Source organism: Anomalospiza imberbis, chromosome 27 (assembly GCF_031753505.1).
Source record: "Anomalospiza imberbis isolate Cuckoo-Finch-1a 21T00152 chromosome 27, ASM3175350v1, whole genome shotgun sequence".
Lineage (NCBI taxonomy): Eukaryota > Metazoa > Chordata > Aves > Passeriformes > Viduidae > Anomalospiza > Anomalospiza imberbis.
In genome coordinates, this window is record NC_089707.1 from 1,614,093 (window position 1) to 1,627,565 (window position 13,473).

At 45.6% G+C, this 13,473-nt stretch overlaps 1 protein-coding gene across 1 annotated transcript in view; it reads right to left on the minus strand.

Moving 5' to 3' along the window:
• AP3D1 (adaptor related protein complex 3 subunit delta 1) overlaps positions 1-13,473 on the minus strand; it is a 43,007-nt gene that overhangs the window by 2,272 nt on the left and 27,262 nt on the right. The window contains exons 16-31 of the mRNA XM_068174158.1: positions 13,262-13,407; positions 12,995-13,136; positions 12,179-12,250; positions 11,355-11,430; positions 10,374-10,573; positions 9,642-9,715; positions 7,185-7,389; positions 5,941-6,003; positions 5,235-5,333; positions 4,315-4,464; positions 4,145-4,192; positions 3,619-3,808; positions 2,489-2,577; positions 1,432-1,517; positions 900-1,021; positions 91-170 (exon numbers count right to left, since the gene is read on the minus strand). Coding sequence (XP_068030259.1) covers positions 91-170; positions 900-1,021; positions 1,432-1,517; positions 2,489-2,577; positions 3,619-3,808; positions 4,145-4,192; positions 4,315-4,464; positions 5,235-5,333; positions 5,941-6,003; positions 7,185-7,389; positions 9,642-9,715; positions 10,374-10,573; positions 11,355-11,430; positions 12,179-12,250; positions 12,995-13,136; positions 13,262-13,407 — 1,842 coding nt within the window. The remainder of the gene's footprint in view (positions 1-90; positions 171-899; positions 1,022-1,431; positions 1,518-2,488; positions 2,578-3,618; positions 3,809-4,144; positions 4,193-4,314; positions 4,465-5,234; positions 5,334-5,940; positions 6,004-7,184; positions 7,390-9,641; positions 9,716-10,373; positions 10,574-11,354; positions 11,431-12,178; positions 12,251-12,994; positions 13,137-13,261; positions 13,408-13,473) is intronic.

Genomic DNA, 13,473 nt, shown 5'->3' on the forward strand with positions numbered 1-13,473 from the left:
TTCCCAGCCAAACTCAGGGACTGGAAAGAGGCAGAGGAAGGCAGGGAAGGCTCCAGGTTTGGCTTCTCTCAGGTGTTACAGCGCTCTCACCTTTTTTACCAGTAGGCAGACGTGATGGCCTTGGATAGAACGGCTGTACATGGATGCACACGAATCAACGCGTTCCACAACTGCAGAGAAACAGCAATTTTATTTCATTCCATTCCATTTTAATTCAAGTCCTGCTTCCCCTGGAGAGCAACCCTTGTTCTGCCTGGCCTTGAGGAACAGAGGCTTCTACAGAGGGGAGGAGGAAGTTACGGTTAAGATGTGCCTGGCTCCTCCTGGCTTCTTTCTGGGACGTTTCACAATAATGAGGTGAGTCATTTGTCTCCTAAGCCACAAATGTTCTGTGGCAAAAACACTGCTCAGAACGTAGATTTCTTCCCCAGAAATACTTCCAGTGAGGCAACGTCTAATGCAAACACCAGAGCATGATGAAACAGCCAGTTGTTTTGCTTCAGCCTGTGCTTGTGTTTTAATTAATAAACCCAAACCTGAATAGCTGGGGCTCTCCCTCACTGAAAGGAACCACTGGGGAAGGAGTCTGAAGCCCTGCAGATCAAACCCACCCTCCAGAGAACAGTAACAGCCTGATCTCCACACCAGCTGCTCCCATGATAGCTGTCACATGCCTCACTGGGCTGCAGGAATTCCACAGGGACACAAGGAGAATCATTTTGAAGAACACTGCATGCTTTGAGTGTTGCAAAACTGGAGAAAACTCTCCCAAATGTATTTAATCTGGACATCACTTGCTCCTGTGACTGCTGAGCCCATGGAGTGCTATGCTCATCAAGCACAGCAGAGATTTTAGAATATGGAACTCTGCAGAAGGGTCTGCATCAACAAAGACTCACCTGAAAAATGATGATGAAAACAGATCTTTGCCAGTAGATGTTGGAAAGAAATGCTAATTCCATCTACTTTAATAGAACTCATGTGCAGATCTCCAGACTCTAGGAGCTTGGCAAAAGCATCACTGCAGAACAGGAAGGAAAGTAAATGTTTCATTAGAAATTCAAGTAAAATCTGTCCCATCAGCCCCATGAAAGATGTCAGGACACAGAAACTTAAGTACTACCAAGCTCTAGGAAAATGGGTTTACAGCAAATATGGACACCACACACCAGAGTCCACTGGAGCAACTTGTGCCATCTTGTTTCCAGAGCTGCCTCTGCCAGCCTGCAGGGCACAGAGCTCCCTCTGCAGAGCCACTTGAAATCAGTCACTGGACATATTTCAACAGTCTCCCCTTACAGAGACACTGCCCAAACCCCTGGGAGCGGGCACGGCCCGGCTTGCGGGGGCTGGCATGGGCACGGCCCGGCCCGGCTCGCCGGGGGCAGCGCGGGCACGGCTCAGCTCGCGGGGGCCGGCGCGGGCACTCACCTGTAGCAAGGCGTTGTGATCAAGTATGAAGCGCAACTGAAGTGCAATTTGAAATCTAGTTTTTCATGGGTTGAACCTTCATCGTTCTGCAACAAGGCAAAGGAGAGCAGGTGAGTGGGAGCCCTGAGGCAGCAAGAGGAGCCACCCCTACCCACCACAGAGCCACCAGCGAGGAGCTGAGGGCTGAGTTCCCTCTGAAATAGCCTGGCTGGGCCTGAAGGATCAGTCTGAGACCATCCCACCACAACATCAGCCCACTCAAAGATTTGGGCAGCTGGGTTCATACATGCACCTACAACAGCAATGGACACACTGGGCTGCTGTTCTGCCTGCACTCTGCTGAAATAAACTGAGCAGACTGAGTTTAAACTAACTCTTGGAGATGTGGTTTTACAGTTCATTATTTTCTGAGCAAAATAATAAATTAATAGTTCCCAGATTCTTAGGTACTAAAATAGGACTAGCATGCTATTTTTAAGAAACCCTTATAATAGAGATAATGGCTGACTCAGGAGTAGCCACAACTGTCTCCATTCATTTCCTTCAAGCTGCTCATGCAGGTCTTTCATTAATAACTGTACTGAAATAACATCAGAGACCCACACAGTTTTATCCAGCTCAATACCTATTAAACAATGCCTTCCGCTGACCTCACTCTTGGTCTGGGTTTCCACTCTTAATAACTGCATCTAATTCTCATTTTTGTTTTGCAGCCTTGTACCAGGCTGCCGTGCACAACTGAGATCAGAAAGAGCAGACCCTGGCTCCCTCTCTCCCCTCCCCAGCAGATCAGTGTGATTTTCTAGCTGGCAATGTGGCACATGTTCCAGGCTGCCTTGCTCACACGCTGACAGGAATGACAATCTAGGATGTGCTGACGCAGGATTATGGGCACTCTTTGCACAAGATGTCATGTGAAAATGTTCCTCACAGAATGGGCTGGTGCAGCAGGGATGAAATGATGCCTAAAAAAAGCTTGACAGCAGAGCTTCCCACCCGAGTCCAGCTCCCTGACGGAGTTCCCAAGGAAGCAGAGGCAGTTGAGAGCTGCACTTACTTTGACTATAAAGGACAGTGTTCCTTTTAACTTCTGAGCCATAACAATACTCTGAAGTGTAAACACAAACTGGGCTTCATTAGAGATTCCTAGTGTGAAGAAAGGAGAGGGGAAAAGTCAGGTCAGAACATGGTTTCCAGATGTAAGTAATAGTTAGAATAAACTGACTTATGTGCAGACTATTTTTGAACCAAGGCTGAAATTCTTTGAGTTGGAAGAGAGTTCTACACACACAACTGCTGTGATGAGTCAACAATATTACAGTACCTGGGTCTCCCAGAAGCAGCAATGGGAGCTGGCATTTGATGGAGGTTATTGAGCAAGTGCCTGGGCAAAGTGTCACAGTGTCACATATTTAAACTATTTGCATAACTAGAATTATATTATAAACATTTCAGAGTAGCCTTCAGAGCTAATTTGAATTCTAATCTTTCTATGTTTTGCTTTTAATAAACCAGTCAAGAACTGCTGCATACAGATTTAAAACCAAATCAAATACCCCACTGCTTTGCATGGGGGATTGAAAAGCACCCTGAGGCCACTCCAGCCCTCTGTGAGCTGTTTCAGGATTCAAATTAACTCCTCGGTGAAGGAAGGGAAATTCAGAGAAGTTCACTGATTTGACTGTACAAAACCATTATCCTGCATCTCTGTGCTTAACACTTCTGGAGGGCTCAGCTGCCCTCCTTGCACATCCTTATCACAAACCTTCACTGCAAAAGGCCTCTGCCATTCAAACAGTGGGACAAGAGCTTCAGAATAAACCCAGAGTGGATTCTAATGCTTCACAAACCTACTACCTTGTTTTGTTTTGGATCTCATAGCAAACACATCATGAATTTTGGATTCCTGTAGTCAGAAGAGTGCCAGCCTGCAGGCACCTGGAAAAGGAACTCAGACATTTGGACTCCCAGCCCTAGATTAAGGCTTTGCTCTTGCTGTGCAGAACCACCTGCATTAAGCCATACTGAGAGAAGGCTTATCCTCTCCAGGGAACTGTGGGAAAGCCCAGCAACACCCAGGCAGAGATGTTTTTCTGGAAAACAGCAAGAAGTTCAAGCAGCTCTTTCCACAGGAGGGCAGTGCAGGGCCAGCCACACTCCAAGAGCCCTGTGCAAAGCTGTGCATACCAGGGGGGAGCTGGAAGGGCACAGGTATCCCATCATGTACTGATGATCCTTCTGGTCGGAGCATTTTAGTGTTGAGAGAGTCCAGGACATTCAGTTCCATGCTCTTAAGGAAGCTAGTGCTTTTGTTCTCAAAGATAACAGACACAGTAACTTGGCTGTCATTCTGGAGGTTTCCTTGAATATCATAGGTCTGCAAATGAAGGGAAAAATGTCACAGGAAAGAATCAAACTTCAAGAAACAGAACACAGCATGGGGATAAAACCATGTTCAAAAGGGAGGTAATTTGGTATAGCTATAAGATTATGGAAACACACTGGTGATCAGCTAAGGATTGGGAAAATAGCAACTTAGAAATTAAAGTGGGACACCCAAAGGAAAGGAAAAGGAGCTTGGTTATAGTTCACCTTCTGGGATTGAAACAGTTCTTCAGTTATGTGATGGCTACATAAAGTCACTCCAGCATCGCAGGGTACTCCTCTCTCAGGGAACACAGAGACAGATTCAGAACGAACACCCCGAACTCACCATTTTAATGTACGGGTTTTCAGCAAGAAGGCGGTAACTGGACATGGGCTGAAAAACAAGAGAGAACTCACAGTCACAGCAGAACTAATGACCCTGAAAAGGGCTGCCACTGTCCTGCCTCCCAAGCAGCTGAGCCCTCCTTGTCCCCAGGCCTGGGCACAGCTACTCACTGGTAGTGGCTCATCCTCTAGCGTCCCATTCTGCACTGACTCTGGGGGCTGCTCCTCGCTGTGATGACTCTTCTTTTTGGATTTCTTTTTATCCTTTGATTTCTCTTCTTTCTCTTTCTTGTGCTTTTTCTTCTTATGTTTGGAGGATTTCTACCAAGAAGAATAAGAAACTACAACAAACCCTTAAAGAAGCCCTTGATTTCTAGCCATGACCCCTCTACCACACTTCTAACTCCAGACTCTCACTCTCTGCACTTCCTGAACTGCGCAAAGTTTCCCTTTACAGCAGAACCCAAAACAGAGCTACCATTCCTTAAATCCCAAAAGTAACTCCATGCGGAGTCTCAGTAAACCCTGCTCCCCACCCAGCTGCCCATACCTTATCCCAAAGTAACCTGGGAACAGCACAAGGCCAAATCTCTCCAACTGTTTGGAAGCTCAGCTTTAACTGGGATGGTCCCTTGGCTCAGGGAACAACCAAACCTCTGACCACGAGGTGGTCACAGCTCCTGAAGGATGCAACATTTGCAGGCAGTCACCGCACTGAACAATGCTGTTGGTAAATCCTGTGCGCTGCTTTTTGAGGAGTTTGAGAGAGCAGGAGAATATGGCTGAAAGGTGACAGCAGCTTCATAGAACCAGAGAATTGTTCAGGTGGGAAAAGATCTTTAAGATCATCAGGTCCAGCCATCAGCCCAGTGCCACCACATCCACCACTAAACCATGTCCACAAGTGCCACATCCACAGCTTTCTGAACATTTCCAAGAACAGTGACTCCACCACTACCCTGGGCAGCCTGTTCCAATGCCTGACAATCCTTCCCATTAAAAAACAATATCAACAAAATCTTTCCTAATATCTCAACTAAGCCTCCCCTGGTGTAACTTGAGGCAATTTCCTCTTAATTTGAACCACTTACCTTTCCTTCATCCTCCTCCTCCTCATCTTGTTCTTCCCTTTCTTCTTTTTTTACCTCTTGAGATTCAGCCACCACAGCAGTGCCCATTCCAGGCTCGCTCTGAGAAGATGAGCAGAAGGATTCTGACACTAATGGAAAGCAGCTGGAACAACCCAATCCCACACCAAAAGAAACTCAACAGACAACTCTTCACAACTGTTATTTCAGAAATGACATTAGGCTAACATATGTCATGTTAGGCTTTCATTTTATGCCTCTGAAACCTGAGGACACGATTCAGAAGATTTCCTCCAAGGAATCCATCCTCTTATATTTTTTTGTCTATTCCACTAGTGTTTCCCATCAAAATTCATGCAAATTTTTCTTTCACACTCTGTCTCTCATGTCTATTAATGTTGCTAGAGTCTGCCTCATACTGGGAAATAAAACCATACAACTGTATAACATTATACTCATCAGTAACAAAATCAACCAAGCCTGAAGCTGCATCTGTATTTCTATTTCTATTCCTTGATCTGCACAGAACGAGCCTGAAGTCTCCCATTACAGCTCCTCTGAACTGGGCAGACACAATATCTCTGCTCCCCAGCAGGAAGTTGAGGAGATGAAGCTGATGTTCCCCTCTGCAGCATGACACAGCACCCCTGCACAGCTCACAGACAAGGAATAACCAGAGAAGTTTCTTCTGATGGGGGAAGATTCCTACCTGTGGCTGGGGCGTGGGAGCAGTTGGTGGAGCAGTGGAGAGCCAGAAATCCAAGTCTTCCCCCTGAATATCAGGAGAAAAAACCCCACATTATCATTGTTTGTATATCTTTCTTAAAAATCAAATTAAAAACCCCCCAACAACAGCAACAAAAGAAAACCAAAACAAAAAGATCACAGGGCTCGAACATCTGCCCTATGAGGAAAGGCTGGGAGAGCTGGGCATGTGAAGAAGAGAAGGCTCCAGGGAGAGCTCAGAGCCCCTTGCAGGGCCTGAAGGGGAGAAAGACTTGGGGACAAGGGATGGAGGGATAGAACAAAGGGGAATGGCTTCCCACTGCCAGAGGGCAGGGCTAGTTGGGATAGTGGGAAGGGATTCTTCCCTGTGAGGGTGGGGAAGCCCTGGCACAGGGTGCCCAGAGCAGCTGTGGAAGTGTCCAAGGCCAGGTTTCAGGTTGGATGGGGCTTGGAGCACCCTGGGATAGTGGAAGGTGTCCCTGCCCATGGCAGGGGGTTGCACTGGATGAGCTTTAAGGTTCCTCTGAACTCAGTCTGGGATTCTGTGACTTTACAACAATTAATTCAAAACCTTAAGTTCCTATGGAAATGCAGCACTCCAGAGTGCTCCTCATGCACAGATGCTGTGACACATTCAGGAGCAAACCCACCAAGAAGCTTCACTTCAGTCTTTGAGCACTTCCAAAGCCAAGCCCAGCTGACAGCACCTGCCCAGCATCCCCACCCCAGGGTATCCCTGGCATTCCAAGGGCTGCAGTGCAGAGGGGAAGTGCAGCTCTGCAGGGGGTTAACAGGAGGATGCTTCAAATCCTGAGAGCAACTGGCAGCTAAGGGCAGGGTTTATAACTGAAAGGTTCTGGAGCACATGGGAGACAGGATGCACAACAAATGACACTCACAAAACTAGTTCCAGATATTTTGCTAAGGATTTCCCCCACTTGGAGAACATACAAAATATCAGCAAACTCAGCTTCCACGTGAGCTCTGGCAGATCTGCTCTGTAGGCTGCAGTAAGCTGAATTCTGCTAACTTAGGAGGCTAAGTAAATGTTATTTTTATTAACAGAAATCTTTAAATACCTGCTGCTACAGTAGTAAAATTTAAGGAAATAGAGGCTGAATGCATTGAGCTGTTTGAACTGTCAAATGCAACTGTTCCTAAGCAACAAACCAAACTCAGCAATAAATAACAGCAGGAGCTAAAATAATACAAATCTTGGAGAATTACCTTTTTTTCTTCTTCTTCCTCCTCCTCTACCACCTTTTTCTCTTTCTTCTTTCCTTTATCTCTCTCTTTATCTTTATGTTTCTTTTCCTTCTTTTTGGGTTTCTTGCTCTTCTTCTCTACTAGGGGAACTTCTGAGTCTGGTGACTTCAGGGTCTCAACATTCCTGTGTCTCTGCACTGGCAGCTTCTCACTGTCTGCTAAGGGTCTTGAAAAGAAAGAGCCCATTACCTGCTGCAAACAGCCTCCCTCAGCCAGATGAGCTGTCCAAGACAAGGTATGCTTTGTTCTTAGGGAGCTGGGCCCCCAGGCCCAAACTCAGTGCATACTTCTATACCTGGAGTTTACTTATGCAACCTCAGACATTGCCCTTGTGGGTTAGGAGTCAGAGGAAACAATTGGAAGGTGACAGAGAGCCAAGGTCTTGCTGTTTAACCCTTAGAGGTGCCAGCTAGAGGCCTGCAGGCTGAGGAACACCCACAGAGGAACAGCTCCATGTCACGCTGCGTTTCCATGGAATCCCTCTCCAAAGGGAAAGCAAGGATGTGGAACAGCATTTCCAGCAGAGTGGAAATTCGAGCAGTGGAATGCCAGCATGGCTCCAGCAGCCCTTGAAGGGTGTGGGGTTTGTTGTTCTTGAGGAATAAATCAGTCCAGTTGGGAATTATTCTAAGTAATTTTTATTTTGGAAGTTTGCACTACGAATTTCTACTCTACTATCACATTTCATAACTTAAATGTAACTTCAGACACCTGTTTCCAAAAAGCACCAGTAGCAGTTCATATTTACACTGTACCCTAAATCCACTATGTGGGGGAAAAAACCCCACAAAAATTTCTCTCATTCTTGTCAAACATTTCCAGAAATCAGCAAGCATTTCCCCAACTGCGTATTTTTCTATTTCTTAGCTTTTATTTAGTGTTAATTTTCATATTTGTATAGTAAACATCACTTCAGGAAGATTTCTAATGGCCTCAATTTTTTTGTTTATATTGCATTAATAATCAGAACCAATTAATTTTTCACTGTCAGACACTAAGGGAACAATGAACAACAAACAGGCCTTATCTTTTACTATTTGAGATACACCTGTACAGCATTGGTGCTGAAAGCCAGTGACAAAACAGACTCACAGGTGTGAGGGTCTCTGATTTAACAGTTCCACCACCCTTCAAGGGTTTTTGCACTGTCCAAAATCAACCAACCTGACAAAGGTCAACACTCAGGAGATACTCTTACCTGGAAAGCTTCCCTGAAACCAGACTGCGTGTGAGCGTGACAGACAGAGCAGTGCAAGCACAGAAAGAAAGAGAGAGGACACAGACATGAGAAACCATGACAGGAGAGCACAGCACTCATGGCACAGGGGAGGGAATGGATAGAACAATCCACCAGCCCTGGATGCCTCCTGGGAGCACAGCACCCAGGACCTGCTCTGCTGGGTGCGCACAGCACCGCTGGGAATCACCATGCAAATACAGGGGCTACAGTCAGAAATTAATTTCCTTTTATACATTTGTTCCTGCAGACTTTGGCCTTCCAAAAAAGGAAGTTCCTCAGAAACTGTTTTATTCTTTTTTTAAAAATGCTACGACACTTTTTCGCAAGGTACTGAGGGGCCAAAGCCCTACAAATTTGGAACTGCAAAGAAAGGCACAGACTCAAGTATCAGAGGAAGAGAGAGCTCCTACACACACCCACATGGGCCTGCACAGATATCCAAACATTGCAGGAGGCATCCCTGGACCATAAATCAGCAATTATTTTTAGCGTGGTGATTTTGTAAAACAGCAACTAAAAAAAAAAAAATCCAAACCAATCTCCGTGTGCAATACTGCAGAGCCCAGTGCTCATGGTCGTGTGGATGCAGGGGCTGAGTGCTGGCACTGGCACAGCCCCAGCAGCTGGCTGGGGACCAGCCTGGTCACAGGTGTGACAGGCAGCTCAGCCACACCAGAACAACACTTCACAACAGTGGGAGCACGCCGAGGGGCCACAGGGCAGCGGGGTGGGACAGCCTGGGTGTTACTGGTCAGTGAGCACAACACAGGCTTGCCATGGACACAGAGCTTCTGAGGGGACAGATGGACACAGGTCACACTCAGTGCCAACACAGGTGACAGCAGAGACACAGTGGGACACCCAAACCTCAGAGTAACCCACGCCTGATCCAGTGACACTGTCTGTGCTTCCAGACTCCTTCAGTCACACTCACACTACATTTAGTGACTCCCCTGCCCCTCCCAAACCTCTCTCATACTCAGGAGTTAAGATTTTATCATCCAAGCTGCAGTGGGAGCCAAAGCTGGATGAGCACCTGAGGTTTCATCAAAGCCATGGGGAGAGACTTCAGCCTTTTCCCCTCCCGGCCTGCAGTGCTTTTGCCTGCTCAGCCCCAGCCCTGCCCTCAGGCACTCCCTTGGCAACTCAGTGAACTCACACACAAAACTGCCACTTACTTATCCAGATCTATGTCAAGTGCCTTATAGGGATCATTGGGATCTTTGTCATCTTCATCACTGGGCAAAGCATTCTGCAGGAGAGATAGAGACATCCACTGAGGCAGCAAACCGCTGGAAATTTTCAAACGCAAGCTTAACACCAACCAAATTAAATTTTTTTGAGCCTGTGAACCCTGCACCAGGCCAGCTGCAGTCAGGCACAGTAAGTTATGGGAACAATGCACTTCAATGCAGCATCCAGCTTCAAGATTAATTTGGAACAGAAACCCCTTCTTCATAAACAGCAGGATTTGAATTGCTGCTGTTCGGTTTTGATTAAAGGAAATTTTCGAAACAAATACAGATGACATCATTAGCATCTGCAATTAATTATCATCAGCTGCAAAGCTGCTGACTAGACAGCAAGTTACTGTCAAAGTGAAGCAGCAGAGCATAATAAATGCTATTTGGACAGTGTTACTTCTAGAGCAGGGATGAGCATTGTTTTGTTGGTTTTGACTTTTTTAATAGCTTCAGTGGCAATTTTTGTCTTTTTGTTTAAAAAAGACAGTAATTTCTTCCCCTACAAAGAACAGCCTGGGATCATCTCAGTCATTTCTGAAACATCTCTGCAAGACAGCACAGCTCTGGAACTGCCACACCACAGACTGGCTGCAGTTGTGGGGGCAAGAATCTCTCAAGAGCTGCACACAGTTAAATAAATCCCAGACCCCAACCACAGGAACTGACCTCTGGCATCTCCTCTGTGATGATGTCAACGTGGTGAGCTGGAGCAATGTCCTCCTCACTCTCCGTGTGCAGGGAGTTGTGGCGATGGTGTTTCCCTCTCTTTTCCTTCTTCTGTTTTTTCTTTTTCTTGTCTTTCTCCAGTTTCTGTTTATGCCTTCGCTCTTCTTCCAGTTTCACATACTGGTCTGACATGGGCATTCCTGGGGAAAGCCAAGCTGCTTTCAGGTACAGAGCACATGGACTGAGCACTGAAACACCACTTCAGGAGTGTGCCCTGCTCCTGCTTCCAGCTACCCAGAGCCAGCCAGATCCACACCTCTGTGTGCTTCCACATACCTCACACAGCCCCCCAGAGCAGCAGCTTTGCTGTCTATTCCAGCTCTCCAGAAACAGGACAGAGCTCAATCCTGCTCCCCGATTCTTGGCTACATTATTGCGTTACAAGGAGCATCCAAACATTGAAATTTTAAGAAGAATTGGTGACATTGCTGCTGAACTGACAACTTTTGGAAAAAACCTTAAATATTTGCACTTTGAACTCACCCCTTGCAATGTAAGGCACTTTATCAACAACTTTTCAGTGCTGTATCCAACCACTCCTTAGATACACAACTACTTTTGATAATTGAAACAAGATATTACAACAGTATCTCTACCATTAGATTCTATTTCATGTCTCCTCCATCAGACCTCTAAGATATTTTCAAGGTGACTGCTTCCACACAGAACAGTGGTTCCTCTACATGTTACAGACATGGCTGCATGATATTCCTAATCACAGAATTATTTCTAATATTATCTTGAAAGGAACTCAGACTGCAAAGTACTATTTTTAAATGTAAATCAAGGAGATATATTTAAGACTCTAATGAAAGTGTGTTCCTTGCCTTTCAAAACCTCAGGTGGAAGTCCTAAGAAGGAATTATGACTTTTGCTAAACTGAATTTCCTTAATTAATTTGAAAAGATTAGCTGTGCTTACCTGGAACTTTTAATGGGACAGAAAGGTCGATCTGGACCACAGGAATATGTTCCACCCCTGGAGTGTCTTGGTATCGCTGGGAAAAGAAAGATTTGTTACCTTCTGAGCACTGCCAGCACAAATTTCTGTAAATAGGCATATAACAAAACATCAAGCACTTCAAGCCCTTACGTGAACATTTTAAAAGATAGGAATGGAACAGCTTGCTGTTAATTCTGTGTGGTAGCAGAGTGTGTTCTAAAGCCAGCTGATAACTATTACAAACGACCCTACTCTTAGCTACAGTTTTTTAACCCCACTACTGCCCTGAAGAATTATTGCAGCTCTCTGAAGACTCTTTGGTTTGTTTTATTGCTAATAACTTGCCACTTCAGAAGCTAAATTTGGAGATTGGAGTTGAGGAACATGGGGCAGTCCTTCAGATATAAAGGGAATAAAGGAAGTTCTTTCCCTGAAAAAGTTGTTCAGAGACCACAACAACCTTCTGATCCACCAAATACAGCGTGTGTTCCAGGGTCACCCTCTGCAGGGCTCCGAGTGAGGTGCCTGGGGACGCGAATGTTGCCATCACCCAGGGCTGGGACAAACTGCACAGACTCCCTCACAGGCTGCTCTTGGGGTACCAGGTCACTCAGGAGATTCTCAGCACAAACACGAGTTATAAAAACAGTTGTAGGCAGCCAGTGCAGTCCATGTATTATAAAGTGGGAAGAGGAAAGTGCAGGGGAAATATCAGAATGTCCCAGAGGAGGCTGCAGCTCTGATATTCAGGGAGCCTTCACAGTCACAGCAGAGTCCAGTGAGATATTGCAATTCAGACTCACCTTCTGAGGGGAAGGAGAGCTTTTAATATAAAATGGGTTGTTTGCCTGCTCTTGTTTCCGAGCTTCGCGACGCTAAAAGCAAAAGAAGATTTGCAGTTACAATGTTTGTTTGTAAGCAAAGAGATAAAAGACATCAAAGTGCAAAATAAAAGCTCGCTGCATTTCTGGAACAATGCATAACTACTGTGAAAAGACAAGAGCAGCTTGTGTGTGATAAAGCAGTTCTGAGTCACCACACATTCTAGGATAGAACTGCAGGTACCATTACTAATTCCCATCCCTGGAAGAGTTCCAGGCCAGGTGGGAAAGGGCTTGGAGCAACCTGGGGTAGTGGAAGGTGTCCCTGCCCATGGCAGAGGGTGGAATGAGATGAGCTTTAAGGGCCCTCCTGTCCCAAGACATTGTATATGATACTATAACTAATATTCCTTACAACTCCATTCTTTACTTTTTAATTATAGACTAGAGATAATAACTTCCCAGATATTAATTTTTGATGGCAATTGGAATGTTCCTGTTTTCATTTGTGCAAGGAGAGGAAGAAGTGAAGATTCATATAACAAGTTCTCTCTGTGAAAGCAAAGAGGTCAGAGGCAGAAGGGTGGGATCACTGCTGAGCACAATCATGTTACAGTCATTCACAGAAGCTGCTGAAGTCCATAAGCATCAGCTCTCATCAGTGATCAGCTTTCCTGAGCTATGGAGAGCAGAAGGGCTCCCTGGCTACATGGAGAATCCACAGCAGCCCCCACTGCTCCAGCACTACTTAGATTACTACTGAATTACATAGGGAAAAGCATTTTAACATTCACTCACTCTGGCCAGTTCCTCTTCATCTATTTCTGGCTGTCTGTGTCTGGAGTGCCTTTGTTCCTCCTCATGAAATATTGTTTTGGGCTTTTCATCTTCAGACTCACTGTCTGATGGAGGCTCATTGATCCAGGCATCAAGGTCCAGGCTGGGAAGAATTGCAGCAAACAAACAGCTTGACTTAGTACCCCTGAATATTTCAGTGTCTCATCATATAAAATGCTTTATTATTTAAAGTTTAAGTAAGGGTTTGGGAGAGAGAAGGAACTTTACCCCTCTGGAACAGGGACTTTCTTCTGTGCTTTAGGAGCCACAGGGTTCAGCTCACCAGCAAACAGGGCTATCACCTCCTCAGCTACAGGAACTTCTTTCACTTGTAGCTTCTGAATGTATTTTATTAACTGCAAGATGCAAGAAGCCTAAAAGCAAAAGTATAAGTAGTTTCAGAGTAATATTTAACAAGCTGAACCAAACAAATCAACTGA